Source organism: Procambarus clarkii, chromosome 43, assembly GCF_040958095.1.
Source record: "Procambarus clarkii isolate CNS0578487 chromosome 43, FALCON_Pclarkii_2.0, whole genome shotgun sequence".
Taxonomy (NCBI): domain Eukaryota; kingdom Metazoa; phylum Arthropoda; class Malacostraca; order Decapoda; family Cambaridae; genus Procambarus; species Procambarus clarkii.
The window spans coordinates 4298411-4310958 of NC_091192.1; the positions used below are offsets into that span (position 1 = coordinate 4298411).

General features: G+C 46.1%; 1 protein-coding gene across 1 annotated transcript in view; it reads right to left on the reverse strand.

Annotated features, from left to right (window-relative positions):
* Positions 1 to 12548, reverse strand: part of LOC123755710 (uncharacterized) — a 78345-nt gene that overhangs the window by 59563 nt on the left and 6234 nt on the right. The window contains exon 2 of the mRNA XM_045738443.2: positions 11484 to 11593. Within this exon, the coding sequence (XP_045594399.1) occupies positions 11484 to 11586 (103 nt within the window). The 5' untranslated portion in view covers positions 11587 to 11593. The remainder of the gene's footprint in view (positions 1 to 11483; positions 11594 to 12548) is intronic.

A 12548-nucleotide genomic window follows, 5' to 3' on the forward strand; every position in this document is an offset into this window, starting at 1 on the left:
TGCCAAAATGAAGTAAATGAACACATGGCATGCATAAAGTGCCAAAACTATTGGGATTATCTCTTAGCTCTCCAAATTTACTCTTGAAAGGAAAGGAAATAGAGGTATCAAATAATAAATACAGTACATGTAAAATACTGGAGGGTCAGGTCCCAAATTTACACAGAAAAATGACATACTGCAGCAATATTTGCAAATTTCCCGACAATACAAAAATATGGAGGAAAAACATGGGAAAAAGACTTCAAGACTCTAAATAGGGTTTTGAAATGGTCAAAAGATTGGCAGATGCAGTTTAATGCTGACAAATTTAAGATTAAGGCTAGGTAATGATATAGTTACAAGATAGGAGCTAGATGGTGAAGTCGGATTGTGAAAGGGATCTGGGAGTTATGATTAGAAAGAATTTAAAACCAAAAAATCAATGCATCAATGTTCGTAACAAGGCAAATAGGACACTGGATTTATTAAGCAAAGCATTAATATGACACCTGGTGGGGGTGTTCAGCTATATCTTGCTCTAGTAGGCCCCATTTAGATTATGCACTTTAGTTTTGGTCATCGTACTATAGAATGGATACAACTTAAATTCACTAGAACATGTCCAGCATAGGATGACAAAGCTAACACTATCGCGCCCAGGGCATGCACGCCGCCAACTTAGAGGTCACACGCCCGACGTGTGGGCGAGCGTGCGGGCAAGCGCACGGCGACACTGAAGTGTATACTCGTTTCAGTTTTGTCACCTTAATTCGTGCTACGTCGTTCGTTTTGGTATTGTGTTCGCAATTAAATTCTACAGGTGCATATGCATATAATGTACAAAAGCCCAGCGTACCTCCCCGAAGGAAAGCCTAAAGTTATCAGTAAACAAGCACCAATTGGTACACCGCAACCTAATGTGTATAATCATTCAGTTTGACAACATCAATTTTCGTGTTAAGTCTTTCATTTTGGTATCAAATTGTTCACAATAAAATAGCGCATACAGTGGCACCTCGACATACGATTGCCCCTACTTACGATAATTTCGAGTTATGATGTAAATTACATCGAAAAATGCGACTCGACATCCGACATCTGTTGGTACATGTTTGGGTCGACCAAGAGCGTGGTTCCCGGTCACGCGGCCGACCTGCCTCAGTTTACTACAGCTGCTCGCTTAGTGACGATCGCGCCTATAAGAAATTCCGCTTTTGTGGTGATTTTTTGCATTTTGAACATTAAAGTAATTATTATATATCGCGCCATGAGTCCCAGGAAAGTCAGTGGTAAGGCTCAACATATGAAAACCCATGTAAGGATGACCATAGAGCAGAAACAAGAGTACAGAATGTCTCTTCCTCAACAATTAAGAAAATGTGTGCAGCATTGGAAGAATTGCAAACTTTTGCTGAAACAACTCGCCCAAATCAAGCTGCAGTAGGTCGTTACCTTAACCCTTACACTGCTCAGGGGTCTTTGGGACATTACACCCCTGTGCGCAGGAAAAAAAAAAAATTCCAAATTTTTTTTTCGTCTTCTAAACATGTTAATTTGTGTCCCCTGAGCACGGAAAAAATTAAAAAAAATCGTAGGCGACATATTTTGGGCGCAATTGACCGAGGAAGTCTGGCAAAAAGTGGGCGTTGACAGAGCGGTCGTCAGACCCGGTCAGCGTCACCCGCGCTGACAGATGGGAGTTGCCACAAAGATATTATTACCTAATTGTTTCAATGTCTCCGATTGATTTTTTTAGTTTTTTTGCAGTAATATTATTCAATAGTGTGTATTGTAATATATTTATATAATAAAAGTGGTGAATAATTGCTATACTCAAAAGTATGGTGTGCATATTAGTGATTCAATTATTATGTTTATAAAACAATAAACAAACAGTTTTGCTGCCATTACACTCTATACACAGGTTATATGTAAGTATCTGCATGTTTTGGTCACCATAACGAACCACTAAGTTGGTATTGAGAGTCGAAAAGCAACGAAGAGTTACCGCCACACACCAGCCAGCCACTCGCTGCCACTCAACACATGCACTAAACTTTCTCCCCCAACAATACCATTTGTGGTGTTACACTATATACAGATGTTATATATAAGTATGTATATATTTTGTTCACCACAACTGTACAGCTAAGCTGATACAGTATAGTTAGTTCAGGCACTAAGAGTCGTCGCTGTACACAGATGGCGGCTGGTGGCTCCCTCACTCTTTCAAGGTCACACGCACTAAACTTTCTCCCCCAACAATACCTTTTGCAGTGTTATTACCCTATATACACATATTATATATAAATATCAACATGTTTTATGCACCATAACTGTACACCTAAGCTTGTAGTGCACCCAAAGAGCATAGTGGCCACCCTCTAAACAGCTAGACAAATCGTGCAGACGACGTCACCTCCGTCACCCATATGGCTCCTCCCAGCATAATCCTTTTGCTGTTATTACACTAATACACATTATATATAAGTACTGTATCTACACTTGTGTTCATCATAGAGAACCACTGACCTGGTATGGTGAATGCAAACAATAACAGGTAGCCACACAGTCGGTAAGTAATTATCAAAAGAAGGCACCAAACCGGGAAGGCTATGTAGCACCATCAAATACGCAAAATAATCAGAGGGCGCTAAATATCACCAAGGATGCCAATACGAGAACAAAAACGCATAAGGTGAACGATATCAAAAGTATCCGAGTCACCAAGAATTCTAGCGAGGGACAGGTGACCGCGAGGGGCGGTCGGAAAGCAAGACACACGCTCGTCCTGGAAGTCAGGACATTCAAGAAGGACATGCACGACCGTAAGAGGGGCAATGCAACTAGGACAATAAGGGGCAGGGCGGCGTTCCATCAAGTGACCATGGGTTAAGCGAGTATGGCCAATACGCAACCTCGCCAGAGCCGTTTCCCACCTCCGGTTACGGTGGAAGGAGGACGGCCACGAGGAAACACAACATTTAAGAGTACGTAGCTTGTTACCAGTAACAGACGACCAAGAAGCCTGCCAACGGGTAAGGACTGAGGAATGGATAACCGGGTAAAAGTCGGAATACGGAATGCCTTTACGAGAGATGGGACAAGAGCTGACAGCTTCCTTGGCGGCAGCATCCGCACGCTCATTTAAAGACACACCAATATGGCTGGGAACCCAACAAAACTCAACCGACTTAAATTTACTGTGAACGAGAAACATCCAATGCTGGATCTCGACAACTACTGGATGAACCGGATTAAAGGACCCGAGAGCCATGAGGGCACTACGAGAGTCAACAACAACTACAAAGGAAGACTGACAACGAGAAAGCAGGAGACGAAGAGCAGAGAGAATAGCATAAAGTTCCGCTGTAAAGATGCTAGTCTCAGGAGGCAAGCAACGCACATAAGTGCGATCAGGAAAAACAACAGAGTAGCCAACACCGTCCGCTGACTTAGACCCATCGGTGAAGACAGAAACGGAGCGGGAGTGAGAAGAAAAGTGCTCGAGGAAAAGGCGTTTTAGAACTGTAGGAGGGGTAAAAGCTTTAGTGATACGGGTCAAGGATGTACAAAACCGCGGAAGAGGGACCCTCCATGGGGGCAAAGAAGAAACAGCACGAGGAGAAACATCAGAAATACGAACGGAAAGAGAATCCTGTAGGCGAGATAACCGGACAGAAAGAGGGAGGTGGTGAAGAGGAACAGGAACCGTAGGAGGGGTAAAAGTTAAAGCACGACAGAGGCGAGAGGAAGGATGTTGCAAGGACCGCGCAAGATAGCGAAGACAGTAGCGATCACGGCGGTCCTGGAGAGACAGGAAGCCAGTGTCAACATACAAGCTAAGGATGGGAGTCGAACGAAAGGCACCAGAACTGAGGTGCAACCCGGTATGGTGCAAAGCATCAAGACGGCGAAGAGTAGAAGGAGAAGCAGACGAGTAAGCAGGGCAACCATAATCGAGCTTAGACAGGACGAGAGAGGAATGTAAAGCAAGGAGAGTGCGCCTATCTGCCCCCCCAAGAAGTATGGGACAAGACCCGAAGGAGGGTAAGGGCCTTAGAGCACTCAACACGGAGGTAAGAGATATGGGGAGACCAAGACAAACGAGTGTCAAGGAATAACCCCAAAAGCTTCGCGGAATCTTTGTATTCAAGGGGATGACCATAAAGTGACAAAGAGGGACGAAGAACAACCCGTTTCCGCGTAAAAGTCATGGCACAAGTCTTAGAAGTAGAGAACTTGAAGCCATGATCTGTGGCCCAAGACGACACGGCATCAATTGCAAGTTGAAGCCGGCGTTGAAGGAGAGGCGAATCATCACCCTGACAACAAAGGGTAAGATCATCGACATAGAGAGCGGAGAAGACACCAGAAGGAAGAGAGGAAAGAAGACCATTGAGGGCAACCAGAAAAAGAGTAGTGCTCAGAACACTACCCTAGGGCACACCTTCGTATTGCTGAAAAGAGTGAGAGAGCGGTACCAAGGCGCACCCGAAAGGAACGACGAGAGAGGAAGCTGCGGAGAAAGAGAGGGAGATGACCACGAAGGCCAACAGAATGAAGTTGAGATAGGATATGATAACGCCAAGTGGTGTCGTAAGCCTTTTTCCAGGTCAAAAAGGACGGCAACAACGGAGGTCTTCGCAGCAAAAGCAGTACGAATATAGACCTCCAAGTTCACCAGGACATCTGTCGTGCTGCGGCACTTGCGGAAACCAAATTGAGAATGGGAGAGGTGGTGATGGTGTTCCAGGAACCACATCAGACGAACGTTAACCATATGTTCAAAGAGTTTGCAGACAACTTGTGAGAGCAATAGGGCGAAAGTACTTAGGGGAAGTACCCAGAGACCCCGGTTTGTGAACAGGGAGGACAACGGCATCGAGCCAGTCCTCAGGGACTGACGACGACTCCCAGATCCGATTATACAGACTCGGTAAATACCGAGACTTGCTCGGAGGGAGATGGCGAAGCATCTCATAATGAATACCATCGGAGCCCGCCGCCGTAGAACCGCAGAGGGCCAGGGCAGAACGAAGTTCAGAGAGAGAGAAGGGATCATTATAGGGAAGCTGAAGACGAGTGCAGAAATCAAAAGGACGAGACTCAAGGACAGGTTTACGAAGAAGGAAAGATTGGGGAAGATGAAGACCAGAGCTAACAGAAGAAAAGTGGGAACCCAGTTCGTAAGCGACCTGCAACGGGTCCGCCACAAGAGTATCATGGAGGTGAAGGACCGGTGAAACATCGGGAATGAACTTACCCGCTATCTTGCGGATACACTTCCAGATCTGGGCCAGAGGGGTTTCGGACGTAATTGTTGAGACATAAGATGCCCAACATTCACGTTTAGCCGTACGGATGGCCCTATGGGCCACCGCACTCGCTTTCCGAAAGAAAAGAAAAGAATCGGACGTCTGCCTACGGCGGTGCCTCTTCCAGGCTGCACGCTTACAGCGGACAGCCCGAGCACAGTCCGCATCCACCAGGGAACGCACTTCCGCGGACCCCGAGAGGAAGAGCGAGGAATAGAGCGGAGGGCAGCATTGAAGACAGCGTCATGAAAAAGGAGGAGAGCACGAGAGAGAGGCAGAAGGGAGAGGTCAGAGAGAGCAGCACTGAGGGTAAATAGGGTCCAGTCTGCCTTAGCAAACTGCCACCTAGGGAAAGAGAGGGAAGGGCGAAAAGAGAAAAAGGAAACAAGGATGGGGAAATGATTACTTCCATGGAGGTCATCAAGAACCTGCCACGTGAAATCTAAGTAAAGAGAAGAGCAGAGAGAAAGATCAAGACAAGAAAGGGTGCGAGTCCGAGAGTCCAAATGAGTGGGCTCACCAGAATTCAGAAGAGACAGGGAAGAAGAGAGGAGAAACGGCTCAAGGAGGCGACACCGGGTATTCGTCAGAACGTCAACCCCAAAGGGAATGACGACAATTGAAGTCACCTAGCAGGAGCACAGGCTCCGGCAAGGAGGTATTTCAAATCAGGAAGAGAGAGCGGGACACTCGGGGGGAGATAAATGGAACAAACTGTGTACCATTTCCCCACAAAGATACGAGCAGCAGAACAATGGAGAGGCGAAGGAAAAAGTAAAGGAACAAAGGGAACATCGGCACGAATCAAGAGAGCAGAAGAATTAGAAGCCCCAGCAATGGCTGGGGGGGGGGGTAAAGAAAGGAATAGCCACGAAAACGACCAGGACGAGCATCAGGCATTGGCTCCTGGAGACAGACACAAAGGGGCGAAAACCGCGAAATCAGAAGTAGGAGTTCGAGGAAATTGGCGTAATAACCTCGAACGTTCCATTGAAGAATGGACAACGAGAAGAGAAAGGACAAAACCAGAGAACAAGGAAGAAACCAAGGCGAAAGAGCAACAGAGCACGTTAAAGAATATCAGGGTCGGGATCAGGGTCAGCAAAGTCAGGGTTAGGGGGCATGGGTAAACTGAGCAAAGACGGAGGGAAGGAAACGGGAGAACAGATCAGAGGTGGGCGGGCGGGGTCTGGAGGAAGAGGAGGAGACAACGGAGAGGAGCAGTCAAGGACAGCAGCAGGAAGAGGGGGAGTAGAAAGAGGGGAGCGCACCCCAGCAAGAGCAGCAACCGAAAGGGAAGCAGGAGCCAAAGAAACCTCCATAGCAGGAACAGGGGGCGCAATCACTGAAACGGGAAGGGAAGGAGCAACAGAACCAGACGTAGGAGCTGAGGAAGAAAGCGAAGCCTTCTTACCCGCCGGGGAAGAGGAAGGAGAGGAGCCAGGCTTACGCTTCTGACTTAAAGAGACCGGTGTCCCAGCAACTACGTACCGGGCAACGGATTCCAGTGTCTCAACAGGAGAAGCCGAACGAGAGCACACACGACGGCCGCTAGGAGAGTGATAGACATCCGCCCGCACCGACAGGCGGTGGGGAGATCCGATAGATGGAGGAAGAGGATGGGAAGGAGGATCGGAGGGGGACGAGGAAGAAGACACAGGAGACACGACAGACCGGGTAGAAAGAAGGGGAACCCCGGACAGAGGACCAGGAGGAGGATCCTTCGGGAGAGAACCCAAAGGAACAGAGGAGGGGGCAGTGGGCGCATCAGGGTCCAAGGCCCGGAAACGGTTGTGAGTCTGAGGAAGGCGGGAAGGACGAGGAGAGGAAGAGCGCAACACGCGAGCATAAGAGATATTAGCATAAGGCGGGAGCCGGCGAACCTGGCGTCTCGCCTCGGGAAAAGATAAACGCTCCCGGTGCTTCAAGTTGAGGACGGCTGCCTCAAGCTTGTAATGGACACACGCACGGGAGAAGGTAGGATGGGCCTCACCGCAGTTGAGGCAACGAGCCTGGGGAGAAGTGCACTCCGACTTAGAGTGACCTTCGCCACCACACAAAGGACAGAGAGAGACAGTCCCGGAGCAGCGGAGGGCACCATGCCCAAACCTCCAGCACTTGTTGCAGAGCCGAGGAGAAGGAATGTACTCCTGGACAGAGCACCTGGCACCAGCAAGAATGGCAGAGGGTGGAAGGGTCCTACCATCAAAGGTAATCTTCACAACCCGGAGGGGTTGACGGCGACTACCACGAGGGGGACGAGTAAATGTGTCCACCTGGAGAATAGAATGGCCCTGGGCAGCAAGGGTATGTCGAATATCGTCGTGGCAGTCGCGCAGGTCCCGAACACCGGTCGCAACATGGGGCGGGAGCAAAATAGTGCCAACACTGGCATTCAACTGAGCGTTCTTCGAGACCCGAACAGGGGTCTCGCCAAGGCAGGATAAGGCAGCCAAGCGGGAAGCAGCATCCTGAGAAGGAGCAGCAACGACACGTGTACCGAGACGAGTGGGGTTGAAAGTAATGGAGGCATCCACGGAATCAACGAGATGTCGATGGAGGGAGAAATCGTCAGGAGGCGCAGAATCAAGAGGGAGATCAAAATATTTGGCCCACGAAGCGGGACCAAACAAGGCTCGATAGGTAGCAAAACTGGAAGGAATCGAGCGAGGGCGGCCGTGACGAGGACGGCAGTGAGCACCCCCAGAGAGAGAGGGGTTAAAAGGTGCAGTAGTTACAACTAGAGAAGGAGCCACGCCAGGGGACGAGGTAGTCACCACTGGGGGCCTGGGGCTCGACCCAACCACAGAGGAGGGAGGGGAGCCAGGGGAAGGAGTCAAGAGGCCAAAGGAGGAGCAAGGTCGGGGCGCAATGCAGCGGAGGCTACAGAGCCCGGTCTTCCAATACGGACCGACTCGGGGGCTTGGTCGCCCACCCCACGAGCCTGAGAAGGTACACCAGAAGCAGCCGAAACAGGGGTTATCATCATTACGAAAAGAAGAATTCATTCACGAATGTGCCCCCACACCCACCATGGAGCCACAATTAGAGGCAGGACACCCAACAAGAAGCTATCGCCGATCTTGCCGGGGCCTCCCAGGGGTGCGTCGTGAGTATACGCCCCACAAACGCCACCTTAAGAAACCGACAGTCCGTCGAGATCGGGTTCAGTGACGAAAGGGGGATTGACAATAAAAGGTTCCCCTCGCTCTCGACGTCTGGTACTACAGTTCTACGGGTGCAAGAGTATGCCTCCTCAAGCACCCGGGCGTCAAAATAGAAGTCCAAGGGAAGAACCAGAACGAGAAAAAGGTCGGCAGGAAACGGCAAGCAGATAGGAGAAGAGGGGGGAGAAAAACGAAACAGAAGGAAAAGGAAAAGATGCCCAGCAGAATTGGAGAGGACGGCAGCAGGAGCACAAGGCTAGAAAAGGACAGAGGACTGTCCCAAGGAGCATCACACTTCGGCAGCCATCCACTAAGCCCCCACACGGCGACAACGAGCTGAGAGGGAAGGGGCACACAGTCAGTAAACGATGATGTCTCCCTCCATCTCTCAGCATCACTCCTCCCACAGCGCTAATTATTTAAAAAATCCTGCTATTATCACAACCCTGGTTATTTATATCACAGTCATGGGTCATCTGTAATATTGTCATCGCTAAATAATAATTATATATTTATTATGACATTTTTCAGCGATGCTGTGGTCACAAGCTGAACAGCAATGCTGTTCGCTCATGCTGCGTGTGCCAGCCTTGGTTGCTCCAACAGTACTGTGCCTCTCACACCTGAGAATATTGCCCATGATTTTTTTTTTAAATCGCATCTGTTTACAAGAGCCCTGAGGAAGCTACTGTGAACCCCGTGTAGCCGCGGGCCATTTGAATCGGGCCTGGCACCCTATGGCGTATATATACGCCATGCGCACCATGGGACATGTTACTCAGGGCGTATATATACGCCATGCGCAGTTTAAGGGTTAACCTATTCAATGACACCAATGCATTATTACAGACAAATGTTAAAACGAAGGGAAAAACGAATGTCTCTTGACAAATTTGTAGCGAGATAAACCAAACACTGAACCACAACCAGGTCCTAGTGGTATTCAGGCAAAACGTAGGAGAGAGAGTACCCCAGAGAAAACATCACTGCCTGATGTGATAATGGAAGGGGACTCCCCTTCCAAACAGTAACAACTCTCCTCCTCCCCCCCTTACCACGATCTTCCATACACCATCAAGAGTCCTCCATAAAGGTAAGAGAAACTTTGGTACTGTATTGTAGTTGGAAAAAACATTGTATTCAGTATAAAATATATTTGTATGTTAATATTTTGGAGGGTGGGGAACAAATTAATTCAATTCCCTATATTTCTTATGGGAAAAATCGCTTCGACCTACGATCCGTCTCTGGGAATGGATTAGCATCGTAAGTCGAGGCCCCATTGTATTTTAAAACTAGTCCCATAATAATAGAGCAATAACTGGAATTTTAACATTTTAATTCTGGAAGCTCATCATAAAATTATTTATATCATTCCAGTGTTCCGACAAATCTTTGTGTTACGTCTTTAATTTTGGTACCAAATTGTTCGCAATGTAAAGGCGCGCATTTTAAAACTAGTCCCAAAATAATAGCACAATAAATAGAATTTTAACAAATATTAAATTTTTTTGACCAAAACCAAATTGATAATCTTTCAAGTGTTCTGATAAAGTTTCATGTTACATCTTTCATTTTGATATCAAATTGTGCGCACTCTAAAGGCGCTTATTTTGAAACCATCCCGTAGTCGATCGGATAAAAAATGATTTTAATACAAATATTTTTGTAATGGATGCGAGTCCTGTCCACGGTTAGGACTCGAGGAAGGAAGGAAAGAGAGAGAGAGAGAGAGAGAGAAAGAAAAAAAGAGAGAGAGAAAAAAAAAAAAATATGGACGTGAATGGTGTCCAAAGCGAGCGATAGTGTTAATCCCGCAAATTAGAAACCAGTCATATGAAGGAAGATTGTCAAAGCTTAAATTACATTCACTGGAAAGGTGAAGAGTTAGGGGTGACATGATAGAGGTGTACAAAAGGATGAATGTATCTAACAAAGGGGGATATTAATAGGGTATTAAAAGTATCAACACAAGACAGAACACAAAACAATGGGGTATAAAGTGGACAAGTTTAGATTTAGGAAAGATTTGGGTAAATACTGGTTCGGCAACAGGGTTGTCGATTTGTGGAACCAATTATCACACGACGTGGTGGAGGTGGGGTCCCTCAATTGTTTCAAGCGTGGGTTGGACATTTAAGAGTGATTGGGTGGTTATAAATAGGAGCCGCCTTGTATGGGCCAATAAGCCTTCTGCAGTTACTTTTATTCTTATCTTCTCATGGAGTGAACGATGTGGAGAAAAAATGCAGAAGAGCCAGTGAAGGACAGGGGTGACAGGCAATTAAAAAACACTGTATAAACATCAGAGATCCACTGTTCAACATACTCCCAGCGAGTATAAGAAATATTGCCGGAACAAAAGTGGAAATCAAGAGAAAACTGGGTAGTTTTATTGAAGTGCCAGACTAACTGGGCTGTAGAGGATGTGGGCCTGCAGGGTGCTATAAGCAACAACCTATTGGACCATGCTCTAACAAGTCAAGCCTGGCCCTGGGCTGGGCTTGTGGAATACAAGAATTCCCAGAACCCCATCCAGATACAATCCAGGTACAGTATGGAGCCCAATGGTCAATAGAATAACCGATGCTGTGAAATCGACTAACCAAATATTTATACGGCACTGGTTTCCTGCAACAAATTTGGCCTACACAGTTGCTATGAAATTTCAAAAAGCAAATTAAATGCAAAACCAAGTATTATTAAGTCTACCATTACCTAATGCCTACGAGTCTACAACAAAAATGACAATGGTCACATTGAACACTTGTTGCATTAGCACAATTGTCTGGTTAATAAATATTTATTACTTTGCCAGGAGGCCAACAATTATTTATAAATTCTTAGAATTAAAAAATCCCTAGTGTATGCTGTACACATTACATTGCTATTGCTAAGAAGGAAGCATTTTAAGACCATCAAGAAAACAATTTGTAGTTTAGTCTGCATCGAAACTATGCAGTGCCCGGAACAACTACAATATTTTCAGTCAACACTATTGAAAAACTTAGCCTACCATATTTATTTGGCCCAGCGAGGCTCTGATGTTGCTTCATCTTTTTTCCTAAATTGGCATTGACATTTTCTCGATCAGGGGCTGGCACCACAACCGACGACATTTTGAACCTGGAAAAAATTAATCAAATTGACATCATTAAATCATTATAGTTTTACAACAAACTCCTGTGCATGGAGTTTATACTAAAAATATAGCTTGTCCTCCTCTACACACTTCAGTAATATTACTCCTAACTAAAAGTGAACTATCCTATATTGGCAATTTCTATAGTACAGTATCAAAAATATGATAACCAATACTTCCAATAACTTTTTGCACTAAGGAGTACAGGAGCAAGGGACTTCTGCCTTATGTTAGCACGAAGCAAACTTTGAAGCGACTTCAAGAATGTGGGGTAACAATGACCCAACAAGCTTGTGCCGATAATCATTGTCATATTGCCCGAAACGCTTTGCATATTAGTGGCTTTAATTATGGCATGTACTAGCTCTATCTATAAATCCAATATTATGTTTGTAACTCGTCTTCTATGTATATATTTTTACCCGAATAAACATTTGAATTTGAATATACAGTCAAATTCAATCCGGTCCCAGGATAGTTAAACAACCAAACATTTGAAAACCGAAACAAATTTTCCAATAAGAAATAATGGGAATTGAATTAACCCCTTCCACACCCAAAAATATTAACTTAAATACACATTTTATACACAATACTACTCATTTTGTACTACAGTATGTACAAGTATATACTACCTTTATTGAGGACCCTTGTTGGCGTATGGAAGATGGTGAGGAAGAGAGGTTAGTGTTTGGAAAGGGAGTCCTCCTTCCATTATAACATCAGGCAGTTATGACATTTCTGGAGTACTCTTGTTTTGCAGGCATACCACCAAGACCTGGTCGTGGCTCACCGCTCTATTATCTTACCAAAAAATCCGTCAAAGACGCTCTTACCCTACGTTTTAACACTTATCCGTAGTGAGACATCGCATTCATTCACTATGAATGATCTCTTTTACTCTATCATTCTAAACTATTTTCTTAGGTTGATCTTCAC